Genomic DNA, 20,828 nt, shown 5'->3' with positions numbered 1-20,828 from the left:
GACCTCGTTAATATGATTACTCCAATGAAGATCATTCCTTGGGTTAACATCTAGGTACTTAGGTTGTTCCCCATGAGGTACTACCACCCCATCAACACAATAAAACTGAGGGGACTTTTCCTACCGTTGTCTACTGTCCATCTCACTACATTGTTTAAGACCCCCACAGTTGCTTTTTAAAGACTATATCATTTACATCCTACATTCAAGGAACTGCAGTTTCTAATTCTTGTAGATATGACAGTGGCATGGACAGTTAGGCACACAAAAGATAGGAAGCAGAAAATCATTCTTCACACTACCAGGCTGTTAATATTGTATAGATACTTACAATATGTCATCACTCTTAGTGGACAAAACTGAAACAGAAAACAAACAGTAATTAAAGAGATGAATTTACAGCTCCACCAACTGCTGATTATTTCACCTTATAAATATAGTCATAAGAAAGGTACATTAAATTTCCTTGTACCTTCCCAAGTTATGAATGATATAGACCAAATATTTTATGGTGTTGTAATGAGTATTGTCCACACATGGACAAAATTGAGTTTGATGTGGCTTTGTCCAGTTTTATGTGCTCTTTCATATTGGAAAATCCAGTTCTGTAAAATTTTGATTTATTTATTTAGGATTAGCAACAGCATGGTGCTGAATTACAAAGATCCATAATATCTACAGTATATACTAATCTAAAATTGAAAAATATACTAGTAGGCTTATTTACAAAGTACACACATATAGGAAAACACTGTATTTGACATTATTTACATAAATAACAACATAAAAAAGGAAAATTCACTTAAAATACAAGAGAAGAGACAGAGAAAAGAGGATCAGGAAATAACTAGAAGGAAAAAGTGAAGTTGTGCAAGAAATGTCCTGACAGAAGGAAGAATGTTATAACGTATGTAGGTTTCTGTTGAGAGATAAAGTATTTTACATCACTTTGGGTAAGAGAAAGAGAGAGGATCTGCATTCTGGTAGTAGGGCAAAGAATGTAGGGGAAGAAGACGTAAACTGATTCAGCTGAATTAGCTGCCTTATATGGTACCTTTATGTCAAATGAGCAGAAGGAATTCTGAGGTTCAATTTTCCTACTGTAAATGAGGCTTGTAAAGGGACTGTTATTACAAATCACTGGAGCAGACAATGTTATCTTTTTTTTATGTTGGATACAGTGGAAGTTTTTTTTGATACTCTTCATTCACATTTGACAACACTGGACAGTCACAGTATGGTGATGGTGCAACCCGGAAATGTTTTTCACTGTAATACGAATTAGTTCCTTTGGTTTCTATAAAGTTCCTTAATTTAAGTAATAAGAATACCCTTGTACCATACTGAGCAGATCAGATTGTTTTGCATCTGAAATACTTTTCCATTGTTTGTAAAATCCAGTTCTGAAATGTATTTTCTATGCTTCTTGGGTGATGCATAATGTAGAATAACTGTGTTGGTGTTTCATCAAGAAGAATTGAGAAACCAGTGATCTTAGACCATTATTGCAATTAATGTTGATTTTCAATTTTTTTTATTTTTCTCAGTAGCAATCTGGACAATCACACATTATTTCATGGGCATCCTCTTTCCAGACTATCTGTTGTATTCCTTCAGACATAATTATGAGCCACACAGGTAATGTCAACAGTCTGTCTTTATCAGTGTAGGTAGTTGTAATCTAGAATGGAATCTCAGAATCGACTCTCTACATTGCCATGGTTATGTGTGAGAAACAACCTCCTATTCAAGAACAAATGACGCAGGAAGAAGCTGAGACAAAATTACAGAGGAGATTTGGAACAGGACCAAAAAGACAGGGGCTGGAATGCTTGTCAGGAAAATAAACTTCAGGTTAGCAGTGGCCACTCTCAGAAACATGAAAGTAAATAAGATACTGTGAGGCATGAAGCAAAGATCAGTTTATGAGAACTAGAAAACCTGCAAATAAAGTATGAGTATCATAAACAGCAAAAATATTAGAAGCAGCAGCAGCAGCAGGAAACGTCATCATGGTTTAACACTGAATATTTAATAGGTAAAGCAAGAGGAAAGTAGAAGACTCTTTTATTTGGAACCGAGTTATCCAAGTAATGTATTAGTAAAGCATTTGAATGGAATAAGAAAGGAATGATAAAACAGAATTCTGAAGGCTGTGGGAGGAAGTGAAGTAAAGATAAAAGAACACAGTCAGCTTTTAGGAGCATTGAACTTAGAGGAAAAGAATTCACAGAGAAGCTGGTCAAGAACTATAGGAATGACCAAAGATTACTAAGTCAAGAAATGAAAATTAAGAGAAATAGCATTAAATTCCACTTCATTCTCCTTTCTCTACCACTTTTCCCACACTTGGGGTCGCAGGTGTGAATTGTGTCACACATGTGGATCTGGCCCTGTTTTACGGTCGGATGCCCTTCCTGATGCCAATGCTTATATGGAGGGATGTAATCACTACTGCGTGTTTCTGTGGTGGTTGGCAGTGAGGTGTGTTGTATGAATATGAAGAAGAGACTGTTGGAACATACACAAACACCCAGTCCCTAAGCCAGAAGAATGAATCAGAAGCGATTAAAATCCCTGACCCAGCCAGGAATCGAACCCGTGACCCCCTGAACCTAAGGGCAGTATGCTGGCTATTCAGCCACCGAGTTGGACAGAAATAGCAATAAACTAATGAAGATAAAATGAAAAACAATCTGACTAGGGATAAGATGGGAGAAAGGTCTGAGAAGCTGTATAAAGTGTTAATTCAATTCATGAATCAGAGCCAAGCACATTATAGGTAAGATCATAGATGGTGGAAAGAATAATAGGACACCGATTGTGAGCTATAACCTAACCACAGCTTCAAGAAAGACAGTAGAAGCAACTGTACCGACCTCGTACAATATTTACTGTTAAGATGATTATTGAAAAAACTGAGAGAAAGGAAAAAGTCATCTTTTGTGCCTTGGATATCAAATAGCCTATATTTGTAAACAGGTGAGTAAATTATGGGAAAGCCTTGCAAACAGAAATCCACCAATATTGTGAATGTGTAATATCAGAATGTTGTACATTACGATCAAATATGTGACAGATACTCAGAAGAATTGAGACAAGACAGGGTGTACAAAAAGTATGTGTTAACCCCAAGGGTGCCCATACACAGGGGCAAGGTGGGGCAAAAAAAAAAAAAAAAAAAAAAAAAAAAAATATAGTCAGGTGTTTGCCTTTCAAGAAAATGATTTAAAACTTAGTATTACATAGAAGTGGTAGTGCCGTCTCCCACCAACAGGCAGGGTATACCGTGGGTTATTCTACCACAGATTACAAGTCGCCATTTATCTTCCAAAATATTAAAAATACTACATACCCCCAGCTGTAGGCCCCCCTACAAACAGTCATATGGGCGCTCATGGTTAACCCTCAACTTGTAATATGGTTGCCAAACTCTCCTAGAGCCATCACCTCTCCTTCCTAGGACCTACTGAATTTATAGTTATTTACAAGTCAAAATTAGTAGTAAACCTAGTGATCAGGAAAATTGTGCACTCTACCCAACATAGATTTTGGACATCAAAATGTAAATTTATGTTATGAGTAAATAAATAATCAAGTGGATTAAAACCACTTACTTATTTGGCAGAAAGCTCAGCTTTTAAAAATAATAAATAGGTTTTGTTTTAGTAATAAATAAGTGGCTTTAATTCAATTAATTATATTTATTTTCTTCTTCTTCTTCTTCTTTTATGACCACATAGGATCACTTTAGTCAGTCCGTCGTTCAGGTCTCTTTGAAGGGATTGTTCGGGCTTTGCGGTCCTCCCAGTACTTCTTCAGACGCTCCGATCTTCGTGCCCTTTCCTCAGTTGAAAATGTGCGTGTTGTTGGTTTGTTTTGTGTAAGGGTAAAGCGGAGGTTTGTATTCTTGAGTTTTGTATTCAATTTTATCTTATTTTTGGTGTCTTCTGTTGTAAGGCCTATTTCCTTCAGATCCTCTCTTACTTCTCTGATCCATTTACATCCTGTTGTGGTATTTTTTGAGACGAGATTGTGTTGTACTAGTTGTTTCAGAAGTCTTGAGTCCTGCATCCTCATGATATGTCCAAAGAATCCCAGTCTCCTCTTACGCATAGTATCTGTAATGGGTTCTAGCTCTTTGTACACGACTTTGTTAGGTATTAACCGCCACTGTCCATCTTTCTGATATTTTTTGTTGATACAGGTTCTTCCAATCCTCCTTTCAATTTTCTGAAGTCTGTCAGTCTTTGATTGTTTATTCAGGTAAAAGAGTGTTTCTGCTGCATATGTAGCTTCCGGTTTTATAACTGTGTTGTAGTGTTTTATTTTTGAATTTATTGATAGACATTTCTTTTTGTAGATATCCCATGTTAATTTTTGTGCTTTAGCTAATCTATTTGTTCTTACTTGGATTGAGATTTTTTCATTTAAGTTATGTGTTATTACTTCTCCAAGATATTTAAACTGAGTTACTATTTTGATTTTATTACCATTTATGGTGACTTCTTTTAGCTGTGTTGGTTTTTGGGGCATAATTTCTGTTTTTTCAAATGATATTTTGAGGCCAATTTTATTTGCAATGTTTTGAAGTTCTGATATCTGGGTTTTTGCTTCTTTTATGTCCACTGCTAGTAATGCTAAATCGTCAGCAAAACCCAGGCAATTTGTTTTGATTTTTCGGCCAATCTTTATTTTGGGGGGACATTTTCTAAACCATTCCCTCATTACCATTTCTAGAGCACAGTTAAATAATAGTGGTGAGAGCCCATCTCCCTGCCGCAGTCCAGTTTTAATTTCAAATGTCTCTGATGTTTCACCCCTAAACTTCACTTTTGACTTGGTATTGGTGAGAGTCAATTTTATCATGTTTATTAATTTGGGGTGTAGTCCAAGGTGTCTTAAAATTTTAAACAGAGATTCTCTATGGATGCAATCATAAGCTTTCTTGAAATCTACAAATGTTATCACCATATCTCTGTTTCTTCTCCTGTTATAGTCCATTATCAACTTAAGACTCATGATCTGATCAGGACAGCTCCTCCAGGGTCTGAAACCTCCTTGATATTCTCCTAGTTCTTTCTCAAGTTGTAAACTTATCCTATTAAGGATGATTATTGAAAATATTTTGTATGTTATGTCTAGGAGAGAGATTCCCCTGTAGTTATTAGGGTCGGTTTTGTCCCCTTTTTTGTGCAGAGGATGAATGAGGGCTGTTGTCCAGTGTTCTGGTAGTTCTTCTTTAATCCAGATAGAGACAAGTTGTTGATGGAGGGCAACTTTTGCTGAAGTTCCTGCATATTTCCAGATTTCCGCAAAGGTCTGATCTTCTCCTGGCGCTTTGTAGTTTTTTAATTTATTCAGAGCTTGGTAGACTTCCTTTATTGTGGGGGGATTGATGTTTTCTGGTGATGTTTTTATCGGGGTGTTGGTGTCCAAATGAAGGAGTTCTGTAGGTTCCTCACAATTTAAAAGCTTGTTGAAATGTTTAGCCAGAATTTCTGCATTGTCTTTATTGTTATGGGCCAGCTTACCATCTTCATCCTTCATCAGTAGGGTCGGGGGTTCATATTTTTGGAGCTGCTTTCTGAAGGTTTTGTAGTAGTCCCTTGATTTAGTTTTACTGAACTGTTCTTCAATTAACTGCAGGGTGTCCTTATGATGTTGTCTTTTTATTCTTCTTAAGACTTGGGTAGTTTCTTTTCTCTGTTTTACTAGCTTTTGATAGGATATTTCTGTCTTTTGGGACTGATGTAATAGCCATGCCTGATGTCTTTTCTCCACTGTTTCATCACATTCACTGTTCCACCATTGGTGTTTTTTACGTGGTTTAATTGGAGCTAGGTCTTCTGCAATTTGTTTAAGGTTGTGTACTAAGTCTTCAAGTTTGTCTGTGATTTTTATTTTTTCAGTTGCTTTCTGGTAATTTTTGTTGTTGATTAGCTGGGTAGGATCTATTTTTCTTTTAGTTTTAAGGGCTTGCTTTTGTTGTCTCCTCTGGGGAGTGAGTTTAATTTTAATTTTAACTACGTAGTGATCTGAACCTGTGTCTATTCCTCGGAGGACTTTGACGTTATAGATCTCTTTGTGGTGGTATTTGTCCATGCAGACGTGGTCCAGTTGCCATTCTCCTTTAGTGTAGTCAGGGTGTTTCCATGTTTTGAGTTTTTGAGGTTTCCTCTTAAAACATGTAGATTTTGAGATTAAATTATGGTTTCTACACAGGTCAACTAGTCTCTCTCCATTTTTATTTGTTTTCTTGTGTGCTGGCCATTTTCCGATGATGTCACGGTATTTTCTTTCTCTGCCTAGTTGAGCGTTGAAGTCACCTATTAATAATTTTATATGGTGTTTGGGGATGTTATCTATGGTCTGGTCCAATAGGTCCCAAAATTCTCCTGTTTCCTCCTGGTCTTTTGAGGAGTTGTTTTTATCATTAGTGGGAGCATGGGCATTTATTATAGTATAGATTTTATTAGATGCCTTTAAGGTGAGCGTTGAGAGTCGTGGAGACTGTGATCTGAATTCTTGAACTGAGTTTATTATTTTAAGGCTGACCAAAAATCCTGTTCCAAATTGTGGGACATTCTTCATCACTCTCTTCCCGGGTATACCTTTATAAAGTCTGTACCCTTGAGATTCCAAGGCATCCTGGTCAGTGTTTCTAATTTCCTGTAATCCCATGATAAGAATTTTGTGTTGGTCCATTATGTCGGTGATCACTTTTAGTTTACCGGTTTGCATGAGTGAGTTTATGTTGTGTGTAGAGAAGTATGTTATCTGCTTTGGTTTGATTCTTGATTTTGTCTCATTCGTGTATGTAGTACTGGGGTATTTCCGTGCCTCCGACTTCACGGTATCTTTCAGGTGGCAGCCCACCGTATCCGAATGCTGCCTTCTCTGAACTCTTGGTTCAGCCGGTGGAGTATTCCTTAAAAGACCTTCCATGGTTGACTGTCAAGGTGTCACCTGTGTGGGACTAGGTCCCGAATTACAACTCTGGATGTGATCCAGTGAGGTTATAATGAGGCCGCTCCTCTGGAGTACAGACGCCTTGTGCAGCCGCCCCTAACCTGGAGAACAGACGCTGCATAATGGATTCCAGTGGCATTTCCTCCACTGTGGGGACCATCACCCCACCCAAAGGGGCTCATTCGCCCGAAGCCGTTGGCCCCCTTAGGGAGTCAGGTTATTTCCCGCCGCCCAACACTCGGCGTTGGCAATTTTACAGCTGGGTGCCAGACCAGCAAACCCTCCTCCTTTCTCATTCCGGACTTGGGACCGGACAATGGCGGATATATTTATTTTAATACAATGAGCCACAAATCCTATGTTCATTAATTATGGTTCTTTCACATATTTTACATTCCTCTTAAAATTCTGACAAGGCCGAGAAATTATTACAGAAACTTCTTTTCTGGTGTTTTGAGAAAGATTAGAAGGTTGAGTTCTTCCAAATGATCTTCATTTTAAGAATTTTGCACTTTCTGTGGCATTACAAAAAATTTTTTGGTGCATTTTGCTGTGATGTATTTGAGAACATATCTTCAAGGAATGAAGTTCAAAAAACAACAGATATCTAGAAATTGTGTAATTTAATAATAAAATAATTATATGAATATTAAATAAAAATACCAGGTCAAAGGTGAATCCTTCCTTAAAAAACTGTCTATCAAGAGAGTGATCACCAGCACAATGAAGAAGAAAAGAATCTCGTATTATTTTCACATCTTGTGACTGCCAGGAAACTGGATTTTAACTAGTGATGAGAAATCTTGGAAAAAAGATGGATCCATGATATTCCACAAGATCTCAAAGCTATTGGACTCAAGATAATAGATACAGAGAACATAAATAATATTAACAACCTTCTTAAAACTCAAAAATTTTCAGGAGAATTGACACATATTGCAATTTCAGACAAATTGAGAAAATTATCATCAGAACGAATGAAGAAGTACTGGGCAGATCATAAGAATCAAACAGTAGAACCTTTGGTTCTTTGTGACCGTTAAAGTTAATAACCCTAAGTTAACATTGATGCTTTCACGGTCCATACTTGTAGACATGATATGTCAAGAAAACAAGGTAAAACTCTTTACGATTGCTCTGCGTCTTCAGAAGGAAGTCTTGATTGTCTACTGGGAAGTCTTCTGGAATAATGAGGGTTTGAATTTAAGGATATTTTACCGTTGGAGAATTGAAGTGATGCACCGAATAGGAGTCTAACCACCAAAATCTCTGTTATGAGTTAATTGCAAAAAACGCCATCATGGACTGGAGTTAGAACCCTTTTCTGCGCGGGACAGAATTTCTCCACCCTCTAGCACAGCAACAAGTTCCAAATTCTTCCACATGACTACGCCACTATAAAGGAACGTCCGTATAGATCCTTATTCCGATGAAACCTCAATTTCAGAAAAAATGTTGGTTAGATCCCTCTTCAGAGCATCGCTTCAATTGTAGTGGTACACTCGTTTGTCACCAGGTGGCTCACTGCATGCTGGCACAGGGCACCAAGTGGGAGGTGATGACAATATTAAGGTCCAAATGAGATATTACACAAGTATGAAAGTATGACATTAATACATACACAACACATGGCTTAGAATGAACCAATATTTCTTTGTCCAACCCTTGTCCCATTTCTCTACGGGGTCGGGTATGAGTTGAGGTGAGATGAATCTGTCGTGGTGGGTTTTTATGACCGGATGCCCTTCCTGACATCAACCTCATCAGAGGAGTTCATGGGATGAAATTAATTGACGTGATATATGATACTAGGAAAGGAGAGGGTGAAACCCGGTGCAGGCACGTAGTCTACTCCTGTCAAATAGCACCAAGAGGTCTGCGCAAGGCTTAACGTCCGCATCCGATGAACGAATCACCTTCAACAGCGTCATATGCCCTTGCTCCTTATCAGCACTGCGGAGAGGTTTGGAATTTAATCCAGGCTTTTGGCAAGCAATCTAGTGATTAGAAATTGTATACCACCTGCACCCCTACCCTACCAGCCAACATTCTGATGGTGAAAATTTTTTGACCAACGGGGCTCGAACTGGATAACTTCGGTGTCAGACCGTTTAGACTTCAATTCCTTAATGATCATGGTCACCAGGTGGGCTAGCTTGGAATGAATGAACTGTGACAAAAGCCCATGTTATGTTTAAAAATACCTGTGATACCAGTTGCATAAGAATATACAGTATATGATAACCAGTTGACAGTTGAATAATAATAATAATTTTGTGCGGCTATTTCTATCCAGGTGCAGCTCTTGTAAGGCAGACCCTCCAATGAGGGTGGGCGGCATCTGCCGTGTGTAGGTAACTGAAAGTTATTGTGGCGGAGGATAGTGTTATGTGCGGTGTGTGAGTTGCAGGGATATTGGGGACAGCACAAAAACCCAGCCCCCGAGCCATTGAAATTAAACAATGAAGGTTAAAATCCCTGACCCGGCCGGGAATGGAACCCGGGACCCCCTGAACCAAAGGCCAGTACGCTGATCATTCCGCCAACGAGTCGGACGACAGTTGAATGACTCAATATCACCCAGCAGTTTAAAACTATTGCTTGTCAGATGAGGTGCTGAGTGAAGTGAGCAACTGGAATAACATGTTTAATTAATTGTACTTTAATATTAGTCACTATGAAAGAGTTGTATTGCCCATCAATAGCGTCACTTCAGGTACAACTGAAAGGATGATAACAGAAGACATTCAAACCTCAGATGAAATAAAAAATGAGTGTGTAGCACCGAGTTTATAACCTCCTGTGTGGGAATCAGTCGACACCAGTTACCACATTCAGCCTTTACTAGCAGAAATATCAGTTATGGTGATGAAGATCATCATCATCATCATCATCATTTTACAGTTCCAGTATCCCGGGAACTGCTGGCGAGCCTCTTCCATTCTGTCTTATTGAGATATGTTCTGTTGTTAATGACGTCCTCCAGTGTCCTTCCCCAATCTGCAGTGTCCATCTATACGATGTCCATCCAGTGTGTTCTTGGTCTTCCCATCATCCGTTTTCCTGCCACATGTTGCTCCAAGTTGACATATGCTGTCCTTGTTAGTTCCATCCTCATTACATGCCCAAACCACCTCAGTCTCGACATGCTGATCCGATCAAACAATGATGCAACAATCCCAGCTTCCTTCCTAACCGCATCATTCCTCAACTTGTCCCGTTTGGTTTTTTGAATTGTGGATCTAAGGAACTTCATCCCGCATGCCTGCAACCTTGATGAGTATTTCTTAGTGAGGGTGTAGGCTTCAATGCCATAGGTCAAGATTTGTATGAAGTACTGATTGAACATCACCAGCTTTGATTTTGTTGGGACTTCGGGATCCCAGAGGAGTGTTCGTAGTTGCTGGTAAAAGTGAGACCCCTTCTGCACTCTATTTGCCACCTCATTTGTGTGTATCTCAAGATATTTCACTGCCGAGGTATGTAGCGCTTTTCACACTTTCTAGTGGGTGGCTTGCTAGCATGATGTTCGCTGGTCATCCCTCTCTGTTTATTGCCATCACTACTGTTTTGAGTTCGCTTATCTTGAGATAAGCTTCCATTCACTGAGTCTTGACTGTACTTGTTCCTCAGTTTCTCCCCAGATCATAATATCATCAGCAAAGGACATTGCATTTAGTTCACAAGAGGTTTCCTTGACGTTCTTCATTATGTCATCCATGAGGATGGAAAACAACAATGAGGATAGTGCACTGCCTTGCTGGACTCCACTTTCGGTCTTGAACTAGGATGAATGTCCGTCACCCAATCACACACAGCTGGTACAGTTCTCATAGAGCATTTGAACTTTCCTCACCAGACCCTCGGGCACATTCCTTTTTTCTTAGGCATTCCCATATCTTCTCTCTCTTGCAATGCTGTTGTCATATGCCTTCCAAATGTCAAAGAAAACCATAAATATTTCTTTGCCTTTTTCCCAATATTTTTCCACTAACATATGGACACTGAAGATTGGGTCTGTTGTGGACTGTTAGGCCTGAAGCCATACTGTTCCTCTTCAGACTCTGGCTCTAAGATGACTCTTAATCTGCTCTCGAAGATTTTCTCAAGAATCTTAAGCCCATGAGAGAGGAGTGATATTCCCAGGTATTTGGAGCATTTTTGGCGATTTCCTTTCTTAAATAGGGGTATAATGACACCGTTGCTCCAATCAGTAGGGATTTTGCCATCTTTCCAAACTGCATTGAGCACTCTGTGTAGCCACTGTAAAACCTGGACTCTTGCTGCTTTAATCATATCCGTGCTGACTTTATTGATTCCTGGAAATTTCCCTTGTGGCATCTTCTTAAGGGCTGCTTCTGCTTCTGCCCATGTAATGGGAGGTACCTCTGTGCAGGTTTCAACAGCTGATTCTTTTGTTCTCTGATCTGCTTCAGTCCTGTTTAGCAGGTAATCAAAATGATTCCTCAGAACCTCTCTGATGTCCTTTTCTTTCCCAGCCAGATTTCCATTAGGATCCTCAATTGATGTGATAGTTTCAACTGAATTCCTTTTGTTTTTGATCATTCTGAACAATAGTTTCATATTACCTCTGCCGTCTTCTTTCAGTTTTTGAGTAAATTTCTCCCAACACTTTACCTTCTCCTCTTCTACTACTCTTTTAACCCTCAATTTATTGTCCTGGTAAACATGCTTAAGGTCTTTGATCTTCCGTTTGTCCCTTACCTGTTCTGGCTAGGATTTCTCTCTATCTCATTCTTTTTGTCCCATGTTCCTTTCCTTCATTGAGGATCTTACTCTCTCATTCCACCAGGGTGTCTTTTTCCCTTAATCTTGCACTTATCTCCCCGCACCCCTCTATTGCTTCTTTTATCAAGGTGTTTTAAAATCTTGTCCACTCCACCTCATCGCTCTCCACTTCTTCCGCAGGCAGTTGTCCTCTTATACGGTCCTGATAGTCGGTCCTTTTTCCAGTCTGTTGTAGTTCCCACACCTTAATCTTAGGTAATTTCCTGGTTGTTATCTTTGGTACATTAATGGCTTTCAGATCTGCTACTAATAACCGGTGGTCGCTATTGAGGTTCTCACTTGGAATGGCCTTGACATAAGTCACAAGTCTACTTCTTTCTATATCTGTAATGACATAGTTAATGACCATCTTGCTCTTTCCATCCCAGCTATAACGGATAACCTTGTGACTGACTCTTTTGTTGAACCAACTATTTTTTACTACCAAAAAGTTTCTTATGCAGAAGTCTCGGAGATATTCGCCTTCTGAATTCCTTCACCCATAGCCATGTGGTCCCATCACCTTCTCATAGCCATTCGTGTCTGTCCCAAGCTGTGCGTTGAGGTCCCTGGTGATGATTGCCCTCTCATCTTTGATGATCTCTTCTAGGTCTTCGAAAAACTTGTTCCTTTCATTTTGATTTCAGCCCATCTAGGGGCATACACTTGAACTAGTGTCAGCTTCTCTTTCCAACGGTGAACTGTTGCCTTTTTATCCTCTCATTGATATACTGGATCTTTGTAATACCATCTAATTCTTTAGACAATATCAATCCTCCTCCATTTCACACCTCTCTGTTCTTACCATTCCAATAGAGGGAATAGTTTATCCTCAACTCTTTCTTCCCTTTACCTTTCCATTTAGTTTCACTCGGTCCTAGGATTGATATTTTCCTTCTCTCTATGATATCCAATATCTCTTCACATTTCCCGGTCAAACTCAGTACATTGATTGCTCCTATTCGACTGTGTTGTCTTCTCCGGGGTTGTTGCACTATCGCAATTCTTGGCCTATCATCAGGCTCTAAGCCATTATACCTGGCATGGGTCTGAAGGTGCTGTTTTCTACTCCGAGTTCTTTGTTTACATCCGAGGCTTGTATGAGTGTTGAAAGTGATTGCAGTAATCTCCGACTGACTTGCTAGGCTTAACATTAGTGAAGATTTTCTGTCAGGGTTATCTCCCAAAGCCTTTAGCAGTCCCCTACAACATTTGCAAGGCAGCAGCTTCCAGTTGAATTTATGTGTCATTTCCTACACAATGGCTTCAATAAGCCCCTAAGCTCATCTGCCTATACTCACTGGTTCTCCCTTAGTTTGTCAGGTTTGGTAACATCCGCCCAACCCTCGGCTTAGACAGTCGCAGGTAGTACCGTCTACTGTCACATATGGTAGCAGGATGTACCTGACCTGATCCTGAAAACTAAAAGAATTCAAGCCAGTACAAAGCAGATAGCAGCAGGTTACCATTAGAGCTTAGATTTTAGGCAAAAACATATTTTGTTCCTTTTTAGATAACTTAAAATGAAGTTGTATGTACACGATTCATGTATTTGTAAGGTGGTGCTGATCCTATAGGCCTAAATTTGCCTAAGTTGACATTAGAATTTATATTTGCCTATATTCCTATAATTCCTATTTTGTATCCCTAAATCAGTTCAAAATGTTTTTAATTGATTTCAAGAATTAAAATATTTGCTGACTCTCTTTCAGTATTTTAAGCAGTATATTCTTTAAATACTTTACTAACAAAATCTTAAAATAATAAACCACACTTCCTAAAAGTTCTTAAGAACCTCCCACAGTATACATGTCCATAGTCTATGTGTTACAAGGCCGGAGACAGTGTCCATTGACCTGCTGGAAATAAAATTCTTCATTTTATTATGTGAAAACATTTCAGCATTTCTGTTTGGTCTGTGTATGAAAGTGTCAGCTTCCAAGTCGTCTTTAATTAAACAGTGATTACTCGTACAGAAGTTTCCCCACTTCATGCTGCATGGTAAAATGATATTTTGTGATGTTTGCAGCAAAGTGAAATTTGTGTTTCTTAGCACCTAAAAATCCCAGGTCTAGTTATTATATCATACTGGTCCAAGCACAGCTGAAATTTTACTAATGTCTTAATGGTCTTCAATTATTAAGCAGGTCACTTAGAATATTTGGAGAATGTTAGTCCTCATCCACTTATCTGTCTCTGCAAACTGAAAAGCTGTCATCTCTTCAATTCAGTTGGATCTGAATGAATATTATATTACTTATGTTCTATGTTTTACAGAGGATCTGATGATTATTGCAAAGATATTGTAATTAAATTATGATATGTTCATTCTATTCAGTGTAACATTCTGTGAAGTCTGCTACAAAGCATATGGAGACTTTCAGAAAATCTCTAGAGGTTTCCTGTCCTATAATTCATTTCATGTTAAGAAAACAGTATTGCTCTTATGACAACAGGGTTGCCATATCAAGCGTCTCTGTTCAACAGAATCACGGGTAAATGGCACCACATAAATTTGTGAATTTACGTTCAAGATAAAAAGTGGAAGAAACTAAGATGCAAAATATTTTTATGAACTAAAGAAGATGGGGGTGTACAGGGTGTATTTTTGGTTTGGAAAGAATCAGAGGTAAACTACGGCACATAAAATACCTCAGCGTTGAAGTGTAAGGCAAATTGGGGGAGAATATAGAAAAATAATATTTTTATTGGCTTGAGGAGTGAGGGATGCATTTAATACATTTCCCAGGCAACGCGCCGTACTACTGTGCTGTCGTATCCACTCATAAAAACAATAGCACAAATTAAATGCGGCCGTGAAAAAAAGAGTAAAATTAAAATTCATTTAAGAAAGAAGAGCTTAAATAACAAAACCAAGCACAAATAAAACACACAGCAATTTGTTTCATCAGTACAGGTTATGCCATGATGTATTGCTGCACACCACAACACCAAAATCTTCAATAACAACTTCTGTACAGTACGAAAATAATAGTACACATACAAATACTATACAATACACAACCAACTCTCGCTCAACACAAGACAAGTATCCTCTGATTTAAAGCCTAAAAACACAGACGCAACAAATAAATACTATAGATGACTTCACTACAGAAGTGAACTGCCGGCAGTTCACAGAGTGAGAGACTACACGGTGATTGTGCCAGAGCAACACAGAAGAAGGAAAATGAAGGAAGGCTGTTCCTGCCATTATGCTTCCTCCCTACGAATATATTTATGAAAAATAAAAACGCCATGCAGTTATTTTAATAATTCACGGGCAAAAATGCCTCATCCTTTTATCTGTCTTTCATAATACAATACAAAGTACAGTATAATATCCCATAATCATGAGGAACTTTGGGGAGTCTCACAGGGGGTGTGTTCACTCCCTGTAGGTCCATAAGGGTAATACTATTTTCCTAACGTGGAATGAACTACAGTACAGGGATCATGTTCATATGTGTTAAAGAGAACACCTGCATTAATTTCTGAGAAACATCAGCATCCACTTGAGTTCAGAACTTACCAAAGACTTTGCTTTTTAAGTCAAGTATAAAAAAGGTTAAATAGCTTTCTAAATACAGGACTAACTTGCATAATCATTGACACCAACAGAGTTAAATAGCTAAAGTCTGTATAAATATAAGATGAGCCACTTTTACAAGTTCACCAACTGTTTGATTATGATATAATGATTGAATATTTGACTACTTTTAATACTCTGTATGTCTTGACTGTATGAAATGCTTAAACTACATACCCACCTTCAAATTTGTCATCCTGTTCAATGTCATCATTTCCCTGTTGAAAATGAAGAGAACATAATTACCACAAATATAATGACAGTCTGCAGAATGCCCTGTTACTGGTGCAATGACGCTGTGTATCTGTGGAATGAAAGAGCCAACAGTGTGCACAGACCTGTGCAGGACACTCCCATGGTAGACTATGGAAGCAGGTATTGAAATATCAGCAGAATATACTGACACGTATTCACAGGTTCACAGGGCCATCACCTGGGAAATACAATTAAACACAACAACCACAGCATTATATTTTGATAAGTAATTATTTTCGGCAAACAAATTCTGTTTCTCGTTCATTAGGAGACAAATATGCTCTCTCCTTTACATCCTTACTACAACCCCTAAATTCCCTCATAACCATGTGCAGATATCTGTACCCTTTATTTACAATCCCATTTATGTGATTACCCCAATGAAGATCTTTCCTTATACTGACACCCAAATACTTACAACGATCCCCAAAAAGAACTTTCACCCCATCAACGCAGTAATTAAAACCGAGAGGACTTTTCCTATTCATGAAACTTACAACCTGACTTTTAACCTCGTTTATCATCAAACCATTGCCTGCTGACCATCTCACAACATTATCGAGGTCATGATGCATTTACTCACAATCTTGCAACTTATTTATTACTCTATACAGAATAACATCATCTGCAAAATGCCTTACCTCTGATTCCACTCCTTTACTCATATCATTTATATATATAAGAAAAGATAAAGTTCCAATAATACTGCCTTAAGAATTCCCCTCTTAATTATTACAAGGTCAGATAAAGTTTTGCCTACTCTAATTCTCTGAGATCTATTTTCTAGAAATATAGCAACCCATTCAGTCACATTTGTCTAATCTAATTGTAGTCATTTTTGCCAGTAGTTTACCATGAACCACCCTATCAAATGCTTTAGAAAGGTCAATTGCAATACAGACCATTTGACCTCCTGAATCCAAGATATCTGCTCTATCTTCCTGGAATCCTACAAGTTGAGCTTCAGTGGAATAACCTTTCCTAAAGCTGAAATACCTTCTATCAAAACAGTTATTAATTTCACAAACATGTCTAATATAATCGGAAAGAGTGCCCTCCCAAATCTTACATGCAATGCATGTCAAACTTACTGGCCTGTAATTTTCAGCTTCATATCTATCAACCTTTTCTTTATACACAGGGGCTACTATAGCAACTCTCCATTCATTTGGTATAGCTCCTTCAACCAAGCAATAAACAAATAAGTACTTCAGATATGGTACAATATTCCACCCCATAGTCTTTATTATATCCCCAGAAATATTATCAATTCCAGCCGCTTTTCTAGTTTTCAACTTTTGCATCTTACTGTAAATGTCATTTTTATCATATGTAAATTTTAATACTTCTTTAGCATTAGTCTCCTCCTCAATGTGGACATTATCCTTGTAACCAGCAATCTTTACATACTGCTGACTGAATAATTCTACCTTTTGAAGATCCTCACATACACACTCTCCTTGTTCATTAATTATTCCTGGAATGTCCTTCTTGGAACCTGTTTCTGCCTTAAAGTACCTATACATACCCTTCCATTTTTCCCTAAAATTTGTATGACCACTAATTATGCTTGCCATCATGTTATCCTTAGCTGCCTTCTTTGCTAGATTCAGTTTTCTAGTATGTTCCTTCAATTTCTCCTTACTTCCACAGCCATTTCTAACTCTATTTCTTTCCAGTCTGCACCTCCTTCTTAGTCTCTTTATTTCTTTATTATAATAAGGTGGGTCTTTACCATTCCTTACCACCCTTAATGGTACAAACCTGTTTTCGCATTCCTCAACAATTTCTTTAAACCCATCCCAGAGTCTGTTTACATTTTTATTTACCGTTTTCCAGCGATCATAGTTACTTTTTAGAAACTGCCTCATGCCTGCTTTATCAGCCATATGGTACTGTCTAATAGTCCTACTTTTAAATCTTCCTTTCTTTCACATTTATTTTTAACTACAACAAAAACAGCTTCATGATCACTAATGCCATCTATTACTTCGGTCTCTCTATAGAGCTCATTTGGTTTTACCAGCACCATATCCAGGATATTTTTCCCTCCAGTTGGTTCCATCACTTTCTGAATCAGCTGTCCTTCCTATATTAGCTTATTTGCCATTTGTTGGTAACGCTTCCTGTCCTTCGCATTAGATCTCCTGCTACAATCATATGTCTTTTCATGTCGTTTCCACATAGCTGATTATCTTATCAAATAATTCTGAATCTGTGCCAGCACTACACTTTCCCAGCCTGTTGACTCCAATGACATCAAGTTTCCTTTTAGCTTTAGAAATGATCCTTGTATCTAGAATTTCATATTTGTCATCTTTAACTTTTTCGCAGCTTACTAATTCTTCTTTCACCAGAATGAATACTCCCCCTCGCACCATTCCTATCCTATCTCTACGATACACACTTCAGTTCCGTGAGAAAATTTCTGCATCCATTATATCATTTCTCAGCCATGATTCAACTCCTATTACAATAACTGGTAAGTATATATCTATTAAATTACTTAATTCTATTCCTTTCTTTACAATACTTCTACAGTTCAACATTAACATTTTTATGTTACCCCTACTTGACTTCCAGATCACTGTACCCTTATCACCGCTCCATAGACCACCCCATTTCCCTGAATGTACCAGCATTTTTTAAACCATCGATATACACTAGTGATAAGTTTAATAATGTTATATTATACTAACTTCAAAGTATATAAAAGCTGCATATTGTGTTGACTTCCCTGTAATACATATGTACTTTGTCAGCTAATATTTAATAAGAATGGTGAGGGCAGGATTGAACAATTCTTAAGGACTTTCAAGAAAATTATTATAATGTGGATAATAAAAAACAGTCACCAAGAAATAAGTTGTGAGTAGACCTAGCATCAGATGTAGGAGACCATCACATTTGGAATGTAAATTCAATTTTTCTGGATGTTATTTCTACTCATAACGGAGATAATGATGGAAAGATTACTAGATCATAGACAGATGGATTTAAAGATTAGAATCTTTAACTTAAATTGGGAACAGTTCATATTTTAAGGAAATTATATGACCTGTACTCCTGTTAGCTGAGGCAACAACCAGCCTCAAGCCACAGAAATGAATTATCTGAAAATTATGGTCCAGAAATCTATAAGAAGTTTAAACACTGTGGAAAGAGACGGAACCTGTTCTGAAACTATTACTCGGGCTAGATAGAGATGGCTCGGTCCTGTTATATCAAGAAGAAGGACCACCAGATGGCAGCCGATGAGTTTTGTTCGAGAATTAACTTCTGAGAACAAGACTAAGGAATAGACCAATAAAGACGTAGACTGAACAAACGAGAAGAATGAGGGTTTGATCCAACAAGATTTTGTCTTAATAGTAAAGAAAGTTCATTTGTCACAATCAGGTGACTGGAGTTTGTGGGTAATGAATGTACAAAGGTACTCCCAAAAATAAGATCCCCTATATTTTTACAAATACATAGACCTGTTTATTTCTACAATGGTTTACATCATTTTACAGCTTGAATATTTAGCTATTTTTCTAAATAATCACCATTTTGGTCAATGCATTTTTGTAGATGCTGTGACAGTTTTTGTATGCCCATGTCATACCAGCTCGCTGCCATGCTGTTCAGGAAGTTGTGAAACTTTTCTTCACCTCATGAGCGGTGCTGGCAACCATCTTGCGCACACCTTCTGGTATTTCAACTTATCCATTAAAATTCTGTGAGCGGCGCTTCGGGAAACCTCAGGAACCAAAGTGCAGAGATCATCCAGGGTGATCCGCCGATCTTCACGCATGATTTGCTCAACCTTCATGACTGTCTTGATGGAAATTGATGGTCTCCCGCTCCTTTGTTTGTCATAAATTTCAGTCCGACAGACTGCAAACTCTCTACATCACTTACGAACATTTTTGACATCCATGCACTTCGCGGTAACATCCAATGTGAGCTCCATTCTCAACGGCTGCCAAGCCAAGACCGAGTGCCTCAGCGCAGCATGCGCATGTTTATATGCGAGCGCGGGAAACACTCTTCACAATATTGTGACCAGAAGCCACATGAACAGGGTTCTGTAATTTTTTTAAAAATTGGAGACCCTAGTTTTGGGATTACCCTTGAAATATCATTTGAAAATTAGAATTAGTTGCTGATACTTGTGTCAACATCAAACATTGCAATACTTCCCAAATGGTCAAAAAACTTCCTTCTTTCTTGCACTGTCTGTTATTCTTTGGTCTTTATAAGTGATCACTGACTTCATTCATTCTCTGTGGATAACATTTGTATGGTAAGTTAATCATTTTCCTTATTTTCATTTAGGCCTAAGCTAATAATAAAGAGAAATAATGACAGTTTAAAAAGAGAGAGTGTAGTTTAATTTGACTCTTGAAAACCCCACAAGAAATCTTGTGGGAAGATCTGGGTTAAGCAATAACTACTGTACTGATCTAAAAATAATATTATCTGTTACATACCCCAATATCAATTACTGGAATTTTGTATTCTCGTAATCTGAAAGAGAAAATAACATTTAATTAAACACAGTACCATGGTTAGATATGTTTGGGTTCCCTGGCACATTCTGCATTTGGCTGGGGTTTAAGGCCAGATACCCTTGCTGATACCATATGAGTTTTCAGGTGAAATTTCCTGGCCAGGATTGACCTACAATTGAACATTGCTATCTGGTTGCCTATGAGTGAGGTCAATAGAAATATCATCCCCAAGAAGCCTTATCTGTGATCCCAGATTATTTCTAATATCATTTACATACTTCAGAAAACATCAGGCTCCAGTAATACAGTCTTGCAGAATCTGCCTTTTGGTAATTACATGATCTGATAATGCTTCACCCACTCGTCATTCCCTGAGTTCTACAATCTAGAAATTTAGCCACCCAATGAACTATTCTTTTATCTAATCCAACAGCATTCATTTTCGCTGTCAGTCTCCCATGATGCATCTTAAAGCAATAACTACCACCACCATCAGTTGTCCGGGTTGAAAGCAGGCAGCTAAGCAACTTCACTAATCACCCCCTCTTCCAAATGGCTGAAGTTGTTTGATATTAATCTTTTAGCAATGTATCTTAGGTTGAAATCTTATTCTAACAAAGTGGACATCACTTCAGTCTTCGCTGCTGATGGTATGGGCTGTGAAATATCTGGTGTTGTGATGTCAGGTACGAGGTTTTCCATTCTTCTGTGCAGCCTAGATTTTGACA

At 38.1% G+C, this 20,828-nt stretch overlaps 1 protein-coding gene across 1 annotated transcript in view; it reads right to left on the bottom strand.

The window, feature by feature from the left end:
- Window positions 1-20,828, bottom strand: part of LOC137498887 (uncharacterized) — a 67,896-nt gene that overhangs the window by 41,415 nt on the left and 5,653 nt on the right. The window contains exons 3-4 of the mRNA XM_068226599.1: window positions 15,531-15,567; window positions 332-359 (exon numbers count right to left, since the gene is read on the bottom strand). Coding sequence (XP_068082700.1) covers window positions 332-359; window positions 15,531-15,567 — 65 coding nt within the window. The remainder of the gene's footprint in view (window positions 1-331; window positions 360-15,530; window positions 15,568-20,828) is intronic.

The sequence above is a fragment of the Anabrus simplex genome, chromosome 1, assembly GCF_040414725.1.
Source record: "Anabrus simplex isolate iqAnaSimp1 chromosome 1, ASM4041472v1, whole genome shotgun sequence".
NCBI classification, from domain to species: Eukaryota; Metazoa; Arthropoda; class Insecta; order Orthoptera; family Tettigoniidae; genus Anabrus; species Anabrus simplex.
The sequence above is the reverse complement of the archived record's forward strand: the minus strand, read 5'-3'. Positions and strand labels throughout refer to the sequence as shown.